Here is a 16,250-nt window from a genome sequence, read left to right as displayed (position 1 = left end):
CCTTTCAACAAAAGGAGAAAAACCAAAAATATCAGCCTAGGGTTCAGCTGTCACCATCTCCCTTCCCCTCATTCCAAGATATCAGAGGGGCCCTGGAAGTTTACAAGGGCCCTCTCCAAATCCTTTGTTGTTTGTTTTGGCAAGAACTGATCTTAAATGCATTCAGAATAGGCTTGAAATTGACCCCATCATGGTGAGGTCACCTACAGTTAGAGGAACAGAGTAATCTCTGCTGATTTAAAGAATAAAAAGGCAGGGGGAAAAAAGTTCTCAGCACGCAGCCAGATTTTACTGAAAGCTGAAATATGCTTGTATAGCAAAGAACACAGACACATACTCCCCCAGGTGGAGAGAGGACCTCATATGATGTCCACAAAAAAAGTCAAAAGTTTATGTTTGATGATGCAATGGGTTCCTTGATCCCTCAGAATTGGATGACTGGGGCTGCCAGAGGGGATTGAATAATAAAGACAAAGAAAGGGAAGCTGATTGGTTCTTACCACAAGAGCTACCCAAAGAAAGGCCTACCAAATGAGATAAATCTCACCAAGTCTTTGTCTTGGAAAAAGAGAAGGGTCAGGAAGAAGGCCATATTAAATGTTTAAGTGAGTAGTACATGAAGCAGCACAGAGCCCTCTTTCCATGTCTGTTTGGCTATCAGGGATCTGTCTGACTCCCAGGTTCTTACTATAGCTACCAAGAGGTACTTATTAGGGTTCACATTTCCAGATATCTCACTAGAATTCACATTAAGTATAAAGAAGATTCTAGATCTGCACTTTTTATTAAAACTCACATATTGATTTATTTATTCATCTTTGGAAATGCTTCCTGAATTTGTAAATGATAATTACTGGAAAGAAGTTGTGTCTGCAATACTGATTAACTGATTAAAAACAGTGACATGCCCTCCCCGCGAGCGCTGCTCCGGCTGCACAGCGCTCTGTCAGGATAGCGCCGTCATCCATCCCCAGCCGCCACCGTGATCATCTACCTGGACCTCATCAGCCATGACGAGCTGTTCTCCAACATCTACAAGATCCGGGAGATGGCGGATGGGCTGTGCCTGGAGGTGAGGGGCAAGATGGTCAGTAGAACAGAAGGTAACATCGATGACTCGCTCATTGGTGGGAATGCTTCCGCTGAAGGCCCAGAGGGCAAAGGTACCGAAAGCACAGTAGTCACTGGTGTTGATACTGTTATGAACCACCATTTGCAAGAAACCAGCTTAACAAAAGAGGCCTACAAAAAATACATTAAAGATTACATGAAATCACTTAAAGGCAAACTTGAAGAACAGAAACCTGAAAGAGTAAAGCCTTTTATGACTGAGGCTGCAGAGAAAATTAAGCACATCCTTGCTAATTTCAATAACTACCAGGTTTTTATTGGTGAGAACATGAATCCAGATGGCATGGTTGCTCTCCTGGACTACCGTGAAGATGGTGTGACTCCATTCATGATTTTCTTTAAGGATGGCCTAGAGATGGAAAAATGTTAACAAACTGGATCTATCACCTGTCACCATAGCTGGCTGCTACTTACCATCCACACAACTCCAGGACTTAGGACAATTGGGACTGATTTCATCTTGAGCTTTTATTTTGACCATAATTTACTTGGAGTGGAGACATTGTTGTTTTCTTTTTTATTTTTATTTTTAAAGAAAGAACATGTCATGGAGGTTGTTTGAAAATGAAGTGCATTTAAAATCACTTAAAAAAAAAGCAAAAACAAAAAACAGTGACATTCACAGGTTGGGATGGCACTGTCCAGAGGCTAATTACCTTTTATCAGGGTAGTTTTAACCTCTTGGATACTGATTCCTTGCCCACTTATGAGCCAGAATTAACATCTTGTGACTAATGGATTAAACTTTAAAATCTGTTAACTTAACCAACTACTACCTTCTACCAAACCCAAAACGAAGAATGTTATCTGATAGATTCTGAAGCTGTCTTAGTTACTCTTGTGTTCCTATGACAAAACACCATGACCAAGGCAACTTGTAAAAGGAAGCATTTATTTTGGGGCCTTGCTTGCAATTTCAGTGAAAGAGTTCATGACCATTGTGGCGGGAAGCAGGATACCACACAGGGATAGTAATGAGCAATATCTGAGAGCTGAATCTGATACACAAGCATGAGGCAGAGAGAAAATCAGGGAAGGAAAGGGAGAGAGAGCTCAGGTGAATTGTATGAGCTTTTTAAACCTCAAAGGCCACCCCAAGTGACATACCTCTTCCTCAAATGTTCCAACTGTGGACCAACCATTCAAACATATGCGCCTATGAGGCCATTCTCATTCAGACCACCCCAGAAGCATCTCTCATCTTGATGTATCCACCTCTTTGATGTACCCATTAGTATATATTAAACTTGCCTCAATTTGTGACTTTCTTTGTTCTCTAAGACTATACACTTTATGAAACTACTTCGATGTTGGAACATAGAATTTGGGGTAACCTAAATCTGTGTTCACAGCTACCCAAAATGGCTCCAAAGATATCTCTTATTGCCTTCAAGGTGAGAGCTGTATTTTTTGCATCCACAAATTATAATTCTTAAAAGTATTCATTTACTTTAACTATCTGTCTCCAAGATAAAGAATTGTTAACAAAGATGAAATTTATTTAACATTTGATTGAATGAAACATTTATTTATGATTACAATCACACTGACATTATCAAACACAAAATTAAGATAACGATTTTAACATTATCACCAAATAACTGAAATGAAATCCTTCAATCACAGGTTGGAGAAATTCAATATCCTATATTCTACTTGATGAGCCACGGAAGACATCATTTGTTATCTGGGAATTTGAAGTACCAACTGAGAAATTTTACTTGATTGCAAGATCCTCTATGAAAAAGGATGGTGTCTCTGTAACCCATACAAAATTCAGCAAGAACCATGATGCTGATAATCAAAATTTTCTTTAGAGGTTCTGAAAATAAAGAAATCAGAAGGAAAACACAGATTAGCACTTGTAAATTGTGTTGCATTGAATGCTTTATAATGAGGGTAACCCAGCATGCATTGATGCAGAGAGTCTGTGTCCACCTATGAGTAGCTTGAGCAGCTGCATCCCACCAATTCTCCACCCTTGCATGTGTCCTATCGCCCATGTTGGGATTCTTGATTTTCCCTAAAAGCCCAGTCCTGACTCTGCCCTGGGACCATCTCAGATCCAAAAAGACAAGAGGACTACAAAATGTCTTAGTTGTCCTCTAGAAGCAGAATGGAAGGAAACACTTGAGAGAAAGAAAATGTGGAGTAAGTTGGAATACAGCTGGATGTGTGAATTTATTAGCATTCATTAAGCAATTTTTTACACATTCCTCATACAATAAAAGAATGTGATTCAGAATGATAAGGCAGGGAGGAGGGAAAGCAGAAGTGCTTTCCAACTGCCCCAGCCCTTAGGAATGTTAGGAAGATGTCAACAAGTTCAGCAGACAAGGTAGATCACCAGAGACTTCCCTCCTTAGTATTAGATTCAATTGGGGTGGATTTCAGAGCTCTATACTTGATTGAGTATTCTGCTCATATATCAGGGTCATTATTATTTAGCATCTGCATTTGGAATTATGCTATCTTGCTTGCCAGTATGCTGTTAGCAGTTCATTAATAACTCATTTAAACTATATAGTTGAAAAGTATTCATCAAAGTTCTACTGAAGGGTCAAATAAAAAAGCAAGTTTTGCAAATGAGAAATTAAAGGAAAGATACTAATGAGTTCATATGACCCTAGTAGTAACAGAGCTTACTGTATGTGCATGTGATATTTAGGTTATCAGAAACAGGGTGTTCTATTGTGTCCTTATAGATTTTTCATTACTTAGGAAAAACCAACATTTAATCATGTCTTCTTACATCATGGCACTGCAGAAAACACATTCATTGCTATAAGTATGTCCATTAGTTCCACAAACTGGATTCTTTTCCCTGGTACACCTGTTTGGGAATTCTTTATAGAAGTCACAGTTAGGCTGTCAGAGATAACAAAATAATACAAGGTTTATCATATAGTGATCTTTGTGGGGAAAGAAAGCCACACAACAAAATAGTTAAATATTAAGGCTTAAATAAAAACATTGAGGTACCCAAATTCAAATGTTATACATATATAAGTACATTTATTTGTGTATGTCTGCATGTGTGTGCATAGCTCTGTGTGTGTGTGTGTGTGTGTGTGTGTGTGTGTGTGTGTATCCACATGTATATCCACATGCACACCACAACATTCATGTAGAGGTCAGAGAACAATTTGCCTGAGTCAGTCTCTCTTTATAACATATAGAACCTGGAGATTGAACTCAGGTCATCCAGCTTGGTGTCAGGTGCCTTTATTCACTAAGTGATCTTGCTAGCCCAAATACATGATACTATTGATATATATATATATATATATATTTTTATAAACCTTATTTTTAAAAGTTGTGCATTGGATATCTGAAATTTATAACAGAGTTCTCCTGTCTCTACATCTATTCAAACTCATGTTAAATCTCTCATTATTTTAGCCATGAGAGATCATAAATATTAATTGTCTACTTTTAGTCTCTTATCCTTCTGAACCATTCATGAAAGACACACATACTCATATGTGTGAGCCTTTGTATATGTGTAATATCTTACACAGATATCAATAATGAGAGTATTGGTGATTTACAGAAATAGGCATACCATGTATTTTCTATTGAATTTGCCTTTCAACTGCTTTGTAATTTTTATCTATTCAGTTGTTTAGGACTACAGTTCTTCTTCACATTTATATAATGTTATGGTGTGTTAATATTTGAAAAATTATAATTAATCCACCTTTAGATAGATTATTCAATTACTTCCAATCTTCTTTCTTTGTTAGAATAAACAAGTCTACTTCAAATATCTTTTAAACTATATCAGATACTTGTATACAATAAGGATTTGATCCATTAATGGAATTTTTGAGTAATGGGATGTTTTACCTTGTCTATAATGCTAAACAGTTGTATAGTATTGGCAAGACTATCATTCTTTATGTGCATATGTATGTATATGTGTTTGTGTGTGTGTGCTTGGGTGTATATATGTACACCACACATGTGCAAGAGCCCATGGAGGTAAGAAGAGGAAGTTGATCCTATGGAACTAGAGTTACAGATAGTTTTGAGCTGCCACATGGATGCTGGGCACCAAATGTGGTTGTTTTTGTAGAGCAGTAAGTGCTTTTAACCTCTGAGTCATCATTGCAGCCTCTGGCAAGACTCATTCCTGACCTTCATGTAATAATAATGACATAAGTATTTTGTTTGGTTTTAATTTTTCCAGATCTAGTCTATTATAGATTTTGTTTGTTGGTATTTGACCATAAAATTACATATAAAATGACTAAAAGTTTACTTCTTTATTTATGTATTTCTTCACTTAAAATTTTTGTTCACAGTTTCTTCTCCCCCAACTCCTTCCAGATCCCCCTTCCCTTCCTCCCCACATCCACTCCTCCTCCATTTCCTTTCAGAAAAGAGCAGGCCTTCCAGGGATATAAACTGAACATGTCATTAACAAGTTACTGTAAGACTATGCACAAATCATCATATCAAAGTTGAATAACAGAACTCAGTAGGAGGAAAGGGTCCCAAGAGCAGGCGAAAAAGTCAGAAACACCCCCATTTCCATTATTAGGAGTCCCATAAAAATGCCAAGCTAATAACCACATATATGTAGAGGACCTAGAGCAGACCCATGAAGTGGCAGGATCCATGATTGCCACTTCAGCCTCTGTGAGCCCCCATGAGCTCTATTTAGTTGATTCTATGGACCAGGTTCTCATGGTGTTCTCAACCCCACTGGCTCCTACAAAACTACCAAATTAAATACTTTTAACTTACCTTACGACGGACTTTTGTTGAAAATGTAGTTTCTGAAACCAGCAGAAAAAAGAAAAGCCAAGAATAATAATAATAAGGGAAAATATGGTCTATGGTATAAAGTTCCCTTAGTACTTAGCAGAAGTAAACTGCAAATTACTTATTCATGACCTTTGAAGTAAGGTGAGAATTTGTGGTAGTCACAAAATAATGTGTTCATAGAATGATTTCCAATCTGGAAATGCTTGTTATTATTTATCCATTTCTAAAATGTTCCTTTTAAAGATACCATAGTTTTCCTTTATATGTGAAATAGCCTAGTCAGAGAAATAAATGCCTTGTAAGAAAGTCAATTTGCCTTGTATAAAGGACATGCAATAAATTTGATTAACAATTATTAAAATTTACTATCTAGGATCTAATCTTTCACAATTCCTTTATCGATCCTGAAATTCATGATTTGTCAGGGGGAAGAATCATTGAGTTTTCTCTCTAAACACAGACCTTGGCTTACAAGACTCATCTGACAAACAAAAAAAGATGATGTGTAGGAACACCAGATCTGGAAGGCACCATAAAGCTCATACATTGTGTTTAACAATGCTGGGATGTATCCTACAAAATGGGATGTGGGTAAATACCTCTAACCAAAGGTCAATAACAACAGCACAAAAACCTAAAGTACACATTTGAAGATTTACTTTTAAAAGAGATGGACTCTAACTGTCTTATCCAAGTTGGCCTTGACCTCCAGGACACAAGCAATTTCCTTCATTGTGTCTTCAAGTAACTGGCTTATGGGTATAATGCTTCTGCTAGTTAATTTAATCCAGGTTCTATGCTCCATTTCTCTAAGACAGGACATGGGTTAAAAACAATTTGTTGGTATAAATTCTAAAGCAATTTGTAACATAATGCTTTTCACCAGTTTGACATTTCTAATCCCAGTTTTAAAATTGATCTGTTCCCGAATTACAATGGATGTTTCCAGTATTATATGCCTGGGAGGGGAATAGTCAAAAATTGACTTACCATAATGAAGAGGAAACACCAAGGCCAGGATGAAAATGATTTTGATCCATAATAAAGAGGAAGACATTTTATCAAGTCTGAGGAACAATTATTTAAGAGCATCTATAACACATTTCCAAAGAAAAGTTTCTTACAGACCAAGGAACTACATACACCCCTTCCCAGATTCCTAATTATGGCTAACAGTAACTAGCCTTCCTCAAGTCTTTACTAATCCTCAAGATTAAGAGGACACAAATGCCAGAAGTGCAGAGTCCTTCTAGAGACTTGAAAGGCCTTCATTGTACTTATTCTCCCAGCTGCTGGCTCAGCGAAACAGGAGACTCTATGCATTTCAAGTAATATATACATTGGAATCTCAGATTTTCAGAAATAATAATTTTAGAAAGAAAGACCTTGAGAAGTTGTTGTGGGAACTCCAGGCTCCTGGACAGTCTCTAGCTGTCTCTATCTCTTATCAGGAGCAACAAAGATAATGAAGAGACACCAACAGCTCTGAGCACTAATCTTTTGCTTGCCTTCTCATCCGCTTCCCTCCAGCTGCAATTCATATCACTTTCTCATTGAGAACTTGTTTGGGAGCAAGATCATAAGCCCAGCACAGATCAACCATAGCAGTAGACCGTGTTCCCCCTGGAGGCTGCAAACTAGCTTACAAGATGAACCTCACTTGTTTTTAATAGTTCTTGCAGCAGAAAGTTAGGTACAATTTGACCTGATTTATCCAGAGGTGTGGGAATGAGAAAAAGAAGGAAATTAATACTGGAAGGGGGTGAAGTGGGGGAAGAATTCAAAACTATTGGGTAAGAAAGAACAAGAGAATAAAGGGGAAAAGAAAAACAAATTTAAAGAATTGTAACTGAACAATTCTACCTCATTCAAGGTTTTATCAGAAAAATTAGATTGAATACTAATATAAAATTAATATGCCTACACCTGGCAGACTCAACAGGAAATCTTATTTTGTTATTAGATGTTTTGTTTTGAGGTGCATAGCAGTGTCCCAGTGGGACATTTGTAAACTTGTAGCTTAAATATACAGCCTGGAACAAACATCTGCTAGAGACTTTTTACTGGTGTCCATTTCCATGGTCAAAACAGTAAATCGGTTGTTTGTATAAGAAGCCTGGGTAGTGGTGTGTCTGGAAAAATCCCAGAAGAGTCTCAAAGCAGCCAACACTAGAGGAAGAAGATAGGATGCAATAGCAGAAAAAGAAGAGAAGGATAATAGAGATTTGTGGCCACAGGGGACAGTTAAGTTATAAAAGTTAATGATCTGATGAATCCTAGAATTAAGTGAGAGGCACTGTGGAACATGAAGTTGGGATTCCCTGAAGTTCGTTATCAAACTTTCTCAGAGCCTGGCATTTGAAAAAGCATTGGGAGTTGAAATCCTTGAGTTATACCTTTGTCTCTGACCAAATGACCTCTACACCGTATCCAAGCTTCACAGTTCCCAATTATTTCACTATGTAGCACAGGCTGGACTGAGTCCACATCCCTTGTCTTATGACTCCCGGGGTTACTGACTTACACTATGATGCCCAGTACAACCTTTTAATGGGTTCATTGGTAGAAGACACTAAGAAACGAAACCAACATGATACCCATGAGTGCACACATATGTATTGTTTAGTTAATTTACATTTTCATCATGCATATCTACTGTACTTGGTCCTGTGTTGCACAAGATATCTCTATGAAAGTATATTTTATCTCATACATCTTGCCATCCCTTCCTATTTCCCCTCTCATAAGTTCCCAAAGACAATTTCTCTTATACTTTCTACATTTTTCTTAATTTACCCTTAAATAAAAATATAAATAACACAGATGTAAAATGGTACAAAGTAATTTTATGTGATGTGATGTTTGTGTAATACACACACATATACATACACAAACACACATATTGAGTAATTTTAAAATCAATTAAGCATATATTGCCTTATTTATAATGATTTTACTTGAAAAACCTTCAGAGTGCCTCTACACACAGTACCCAAATGTTGAAATACACAGTACCCAAATGTTGTTTTCATAGTTTCTCTACTGTACAATAGCATAGCAGCCCTTCTCATTCCTCACCAGTACTGGGCATACTTGATTGGATCTCGATTCCACCTTCTATATTTTCAATTTGATTTATGGTAACTGCATACATTTGTGGATAGATATATTCCCCCAAGGCTTAGAGGCTAAGCCAGTGATTTAAACAGAAACCCTCACAGGGACAAGGAACAGATAGAATTTTAAGGCACTTATATACTCTTCTACTACCTATAGAAGAGTGATAAGTAGGAGTTGCTAACCTAGAGTTACTAACTATACATCTCTCCAACCAACTTTGTCACCAGTCTATGAAATGTGCTTCTCTTTATTCTCAACTCTGAAACCCAAATAAGAAACCAACCAGAACATGGGGCTGCCATCTTGTCTCTAGGACAAACAGGCCCTGATACTTATCTTACTCAAGGAAAAGCTAACTTAAAATGAGGAACTGATTTTTATTAATATTAAAAAATGTATACTGTTGATGAGTGAAAAATTATCAGATCACAGCCAAAATAAATGATCAAATAAAGGATCTATTTCTGTGCCTTTTAGTTGGCAGCCTGAATTTCTTCAAATTGGTATTGTCCCCTTTTCCTCAATCTAAACCTCCATCTCTCTCTAATTAAAGCTTTTGCTGGTGGGTTCATGCTATTTGTCTCTTCCTTTTCTATCTTGATTGAGATGAAGTGATGTCTCTTACCATTATGATTCTCATGAGAAGCTAACCTAAGAGGCAGTTGACTTTCAACTGCTCAAAACCCTCCCCTGGATGTTCTGAAACTTTAGAATGAAGAGAATCTAAGCTATCTCATTTATTTAAAAATCTCTCAAGTAATATGATATTTGGGAATATCTCTTAGATCACGGGTACTGAAATATGTCTTAAGCTATTATGCACTCAAATGAAAGAAAACACAAATATATTTAATAACACTTTATTTTAAAGTGTTTAGCATTATTGAGCAAAATATGTAGATAGTTAGAGCTTTAAATTGAATTGGGTTTTACATGATCGAACAAACATTAGGGTAAGGGTTTTGTTGTTTGTGATCAACTTTCTCTGTATCCCAAGCTCATACTCACATCAATGAGTCTTGCCTCAGCTTCCCAAGTGTTAGGGTTGTAAGTGTAAGTATCACACTGAGATTTCAAAATGTCATTTTGTTAATGAACATAGAAAACAGAAATCCTGAAATTGTAGGTTCCTATTGTTGAGAACAACCTTGAATGCACTGTATCTAACCCTCTGCCATACAGTATGATTCATCTGGTCTTCTATGAATGTCTTCTATGAATGGAAGACTTTCACCAAGAAATTCTAATTTTAGAATTCACTGCAGAAAGGTATCATAATTATAGCCATTGGGATGTTTAACTCCAGAAAATGTCAGCATTTACCATAATGAGCAAATGAAAAAGCAGTATCACTTCTCCTGGAAAAGCAAAAGGAAAAAAAGGGAAAGAAATCATTAAAAATTACAACTTTTGGATAATTTACATGCTTATATACTTATAAGTGAGGATGTGAACTTGGGACATATTGGCGATATTATGATTTGTTGTAGAAGCAGCTGTGTCTATTTGCGTCTTAGCTCCTTTGTGTGCCCTTTCACTACTGTTGGAGATCCTTGACAACTCTCAGTCAAAAGTCACACCAGATCTGTGAAAGAAGAGCCACAGGGAATTCTAGGTCTGCCAAGAGGCATGTATAACTTGGGAAGCAAATGGCAAAATATTATAATAAGAGGAGAAACATGCACAAGGAAATAAGGAGTAAAAAATTAATACAACAAACACTTTCAGAATGAAGGACAAAGGGACAAGAATTCAGCTGAAGGTGTTCTGTGCTCTCAGGAAGGTCAAGAGACAAAGTTGATGTCATACATGTTCCCTTTTAGCACTAATTGGCTCATTGTTGACTAAATTTTAAAGCTCAGAATTCAATCTGATTCTTGATTGAATATGTTGCCAGTAGCTAGAATTTTTCAAGGCAGATCCTTATGGCATCACACAGATACATGGGTTAATATTGTAGTTTCCAAATTACATCACTGTAGTTATTACTCATCTACTAGTACTTCACAATTCACCAAATTAAGTTAAATTAATCAATCCACACATTTGCAGAACACTTAGCATGGATATGTGAACAGTTCCCAAGTAATACTCTTAAGAGGAGTTAGAAGAATACTTGTTTGGCTTTTATAAAATATAATTATCTTTAATACAATAATGTGCCTAGAATACAAACAATATGAATCTTTATATTATTGGGTAATGCCTTATCATAACTGGAGAAACAAATATTTACTGTTGCATTCTTACTTCAGGGAAGTGCAGAAAATGCATTTATTGCAATAAGTTTTTCCATTAGTTGCACAGATTGGATAATACTCCTTGGTACATGTGTCAACATAATCTGCATATGGTCTACAGTCTATCTGTAAGAGAAAGGCAATAAAACTTATTTAATAGTGAACATTTGACTGAAATATGATATATCATACATTCAACAAGAGATAGCATAATATTTAGACTCAAAAACAAATACCTATACACCCACAATCCAGTAGCTAAGGAAGTAGTCTCAATACTTTTGTAGAAGTCATCCAAGTCTATTTTCTTGGCAATGTTATCAATTTTTAGAGAACACAGACTACTCAATTTCTAAAAACAAACTAGAACAGAAAACTTAAAAATTGATGTTAGCTAAATGAACATAAATTTATTGAGATATATAAAGTCAAACCTTAATTTTGTTTTTAATTATATTTACTTATGGTCATATACTGTAGGTATTGAGATGAACCATGTGTATTCTATTATCTGAACTGTAGAGCAGCTAAGTGGATGGTTTTGTAAAGGGCCAGGTAGGAAAAACAGCCTTTGGGAGCCAGTGGCCTTTGGTGCGGCTTTCCACTCTGCCATGATGCAGGAATGCATCCAGATAATATGCAAACAAAGGGGTGTGGCTCTGTCCTTTGTTTTGGGACTCTGAAATTTGTATTTCCTATAAGGTTCACACACAAAGAAAAACCCTTTGTACTTTTTCTTTCTACAAATGCTAAAATTACTTTTAGCACAGGGACCAAACAAATTTGGCTATTGGCCAGCTATGGAACCTAGTAAAGATGTCTCAGATTTGTGACTACAGATACTTATTTATAAAGGACAGTGAAAATCTGCAGCATACTATTCCTTCTCATCATAATGAAGTGTGAAAGAGAAGGCAGGAGGTACAGTGTGGTTCTACAGCATCAATATCTAATTAAATCATATTTTAGGTATATGTGTACACTATTATCACAAGTCCTTCAGTGGTGCTAATATTATTCTTTCTCAAGACCCTAAGAACAATAATATCAACTGAATTTTTCTCTACAACCTGACAAGTTTTAAAATGGCCTGCTAAATGGCTTTACTAAAGCTAAAGTGAGGTGTTATTAAATCCTTGAGAAATGAAGTTCACTGATGTTCTTTACATCATAAAGACTGCCATTATAGAACAGCCATTTAATAGTTTTCCTGAAGATGGTATTCTGTGAACCAGTCCTCTGTTCTGTATTTATTAAAACACTTGCTTTTCAGTGTTTGCTTTCTGTTTTTACTTCTTCATTGAAGTGTTGTGACCAGTGTGGGGAAGGGGGCAATTTCTCTATGTGCTTTGATAACGTAGTGGCCACTCCTTTCTCCAGTGGCCTTCCCTTCTCAGGTCAGACCTTCACCACCCACCACAGTAACAAAAGCATGAAGCTGAATGTGCTGTTTACTATTCCATCTCTCTTCAAATTCTTACTGATTAATATATGTATGCTCACTACGTTTACGTATTTTGTATAGCTTTAGAAATCTTGACCATTTGTATGGAGGAATGCTATATGTGTTTTTATATTATTTGTTTTTACATAACCTTGTGACCTTTATATATGCTGACATTTAAAGGAATAGTTTATTTTCTACCATAGTATGATATGGTATAATATATATGTATACATTTTCTCGCATGACATGATATAGTATGTATATATACTATACTGATAAATAGATACATGTATACACACATATATACATGCACACATATATGTAATATATATGTATAATACTATATATATATTAAGGGTTATTATTATTTATTCTCCTAAAAATTAATAATTATATGCTACTTTATTTTTCTTTGTTACATTGAATAATATTACTCTCAAGTATGCTTTTGTATTTCAGTATTGTAAAAAGCAGCTAACACTTTCCAGTGGCTGTCCTAGATACATTCCTATATACATTACCATTTCATCATACCTAGATCATGCCAATGTGGTTTTATGTTGCTTGCTTGATTAAGTGACTTGACTTTGGTAGAATAATACATGCATAAATACATATTTTTTAATTTTTTAAATCCTTGGATACTTTGGGAAGTCTTACCGAGATTCTAAAATTTGACAAACATTCAAAATTATGTTTCAAATTGCAAATGATTCACTAGTAACTTACTTGCATTCTGTGTATTGAATATTTTGTGAACGAAGTTTCTACAACAAAAAAAGCAGTTTTAAAAATAAGCAATTCATAGATACAATGGTAGTGGAAATGTGTTTCAGTGACTTACTCAGGTAGCTCCCACTAATGAGAAGAGATGTTTGAACGAGTAACAAAGATAAAAATTCTCAAACATATCTACATAATTAAAAAAAAAAACAGTTAGCCAAGCAAATGTAGCTCCATGAAAAATTATATATATATATGTATATATATATATTTTCAAAAACTTCTAATAAAATCTTCAATAATCATGAAAATGTCACCTTTAAAAGATAGAAGATGCTATACACAAAGTGACTTTAGAACTCTGTGTTCTATTATTTGTCAATACTTGACACCTAATTCATTATGAAATATTAATGATAGAGAGGATAGTATCACCTGAGGTGTCAAGAGCTCTTTCCTTATACATATCTTTGGTGTCAGGGTTGGGAACTAAAGGTAACAATTCATTCTTGAAGCATGCAGGCCTAGGAAAGAGAATGCCTTCCCTGAGCTTTGCATTTAACAACCAGACTATAAAATCTCCCAAAATATCAACTGTAAAAAATAAGTCAAAAGTTCCTGAATTCAGCGAAGTGCAAAGTACTGAACTCTACTGTACAGAACAAATTAACATTCTATTTCTTTCTTTACTGTAGGAAATGTGAAAGATATCGTTTGACGAGATATTTAGAAGAAATTTATAATGTGCATTTTCTTATTTTACCAGTTTAAGAACTGAAAAGGCAATACAACCACCATTCTACTCCCATCTTACTACAACAGGCATTCTACCCAAGACCGAAAACTTACCAGAATAAATAGAAAAGGCCAAGTTGATGAAAACAACTTTGGTCCATAGTGAAAATAACTCCATCTGACCAAATCTGCAGGAGAAATCATTCAGAATGTTTGTTACAAGGAGGATGACTGAATTAAAAGTAGACATGATCATTTGAGACTGGGTTTTGTTTGGACACTTCTAACAGTGACTGCAGAAAAGAGTACTTGAAATAATACTGAGCCTATCTCCCTCTGAAACAATACTGTAAGCAATGTGCACTGTGGTCTCCTTCTGACAGTACTCACAGCACTGCTGGGTACCAGGGCTGCCTTTCTCCGAAGTCATAGTGACAGCAGTGTTGGATACTTTGGCTGTCTCCACCTACAACACTGACAGCAATGCTTATACTGCAGCCATCTTCCTGTTGCCACACGTGACCTACCTTGTTCAGAAAGATGATGAGTTTTAGGGAAAACCTCTGGACACTGGCTCTCTTGTTCACTTTTCTTTAACTATAGCACTCAAGCTAACTCTTCCTTCTTGATCCTTGAGTGAGGAACTTGGTAAGGGTAAATGGCAGCCGGGGGCATGTAAGACACAGAAGTATGCTATTTGTTCCCTAGAGCCTGTAAAATCGGTCATGAGAGGCTCCTATCAAGTTCTTCTCTTATATTTTTGGTTGTGAGCCTAGCCTTTAATGGCTGAGGTATCCCTCCAGCCCCAAGTGCTTCTCAATACTAATAATAGATCAGTATCTATATAGATCATCCCTCAGCAGGAGGTTTGGGGACAATTTGATCTCCTGTACCTAGAAATATGGAGAGAAGTCAGTGAGCACAATTATTGATCCTAACATAGATAAAGGTTGTGAATACTTTTATACTTTTTTTTTTGGTTCTAGAGAATGAAGCAGGAAAAAGGAAAGCAGAATTTAAATTTAATAATGTTTCATTTCATACATACACACATGCACACACACAGATACACACATACTCACACACACACATATGGATTTTTCTAGAGAAATGTTAAAGCCTATGGATGCAACACTCCGCAAACACTACTGTGAATGGATTGCTAATACATGTTCTGGTGGTTGATGCACCTCTAAAGTGCAGGTGAGGTGTAGTCAGGTAAGGAAATTCTGGAAAGCAGTAATTCACAATTATTACTGCTATTTTATTATCTTCTAAATAATGAGTGAGCTAAAGAATAATCAGAATTTAAATAATAAAACAATGTGAGATAAATGAGTAAACATGACATCTTTCAAGATCTTCCAAGGCTATTTAGAACTAGACAGGCCCAGAGTGACTAAGAATAAAGTTCTGGGATCATCGAGCTGAACTTCTATATTAGGTACTAAAATGTGAAAAAAAAAAAAAAAAAACTGGATGTAAATAGTGTGGGAGGAAGGAAGCAATAATGATGCTTCTCAAAAATAAAATCATTCAAAAATAAATTAAGTTTAAAGATAAATGACAGAAAATTTATCAAACTATTCTGACATCAGTATTATTTGATGCTAAGCCAAAAACTTTTGATAAGAAGGAAAATTAACAATCAGTATCACTTATGAATGTGAATAAAAATCCTTTGCAAAAACACTAGCATTCAGAATCCAGCAACATACAAAACATTGTATACCAGGACTCATATGCATTTATCACAGTGTTGAAAAGTGGGCTTTGATGGGAGATATCATTCTGTAAATATGTTTCTCATACTGGTTAATGAATAAAGCACTGTTGGCCAATAGGAAATCAAGATAGGCGGGACTAGGAGACAAGGAGGATTTGAGGAAGCAGTAGGGAGGAGTAAGCATGTAGAAACTGGAGAGAGCAGACACCAGCTCCACTCTCCGATAAGATGAGACCATGTGGAAATACTTAGATTAACAGAAACAAGTAACTGGCCAGCAGCATTATATCAAATACAGGTTCTCTGTGTGTTAATTGGGGCTTGGCACCATGGTGGGTCCAGGCCGGCAGGAAAA

At 36.0% G+C, this 16,250-nt stretch overlaps 2 protein-coding genes across 2 annotated transcripts; one reads left to right on the top strand and one right to left on the bottom strand.

Annotated features, from left to right (window-relative positions):
• Positions 1-997: 997 nt before the first annotated feature.
• LOC127234044 (translationally-controlled tumor protein-like) lies at positions 998-1,589 on the top strand. The gene has a single exon (XM_051200754.1). It carries the CDS (start codon positions 1,049-1,051, stop codon positions 1,499-1,501), a length of 453 nt encoding a protein of 150 aa, XP_051056711.1. The 5' UTR covers positions 998-1,048; the 3' UTR covers positions 1,502-1,589.
• A 2,290-nt stretch (positions 1,590-3,879) lies between these two features.
• LOC127234305 (serine protease inhibitor Kazal-type 10) lies at positions 3,880-14,347 on the bottom strand. Its single transcript, XM_051201195.1, has 6 exons — positions 14,284-14,347; positions 13,441-13,478; positions 11,275-11,390; positions 6,895-6,971; positions 5,884-5,915; positions 3,880-3,999 (listed from the first exon to the last, which is right to left on the bottom strand). The coding sequence occupies exons 1-6, from the start codon at positions 14,345-14,347 to the stop codon at positions 3,880-3,882; spliced, it is 447 nt and encodes a 148-aa protein (XP_051057152.1).
• Positions 14,348-16,250: the final 1,903 nt, after the last annotated feature.

The sequence above is a fragment of the Phodopus roborovskii genome, unplaced genomic scaffold (genome assembly GCF_943737965.1).
Source record: "Phodopus roborovskii unplaced genomic scaffold, PHOROB, whole genome shotgun sequence".
NCBI lineage: Eukaryota > Metazoa > Chordata > Mammalia > Rodentia > Cricetidae > Phodopus > Phodopus roborovskii.
This window is presented reverse-complemented; position numbering and strand designations above follow the sequence as displayed.

Bases quoted from the DNA above. Each gene is read 5' to 3' on its own strand.
- LOC127234044 (XM_051200754.1), top strand. From the start codon at position 1,049: ATGGCGGATGGGCTGTGCCTGGAGGTGAGGGGCAAGATGGTCAGTAGA.
- LOC127234305 (XM_051201195.1), bottom strand. From the start codon at position 14,347: ATGGAGTTATTTTCACTATGGACCAAAGTTGTTTTCATCAACTTGGCC. The intron at 6,972-11,274 runs GTAAGAATGCAA...ATTGTTCCTCAG, and splicing joins ATTTTCTGCACTTCCCTGAA to ACTTGATAAAATGTCTTCCT. The intron at 4,000-5,883 runs GTAAGTTAAAAG...TATCTCTGACAG, and splicing joins CAACAAAAGTCCGTCGTAAG to CCTAACTGTGACTTCTATAA.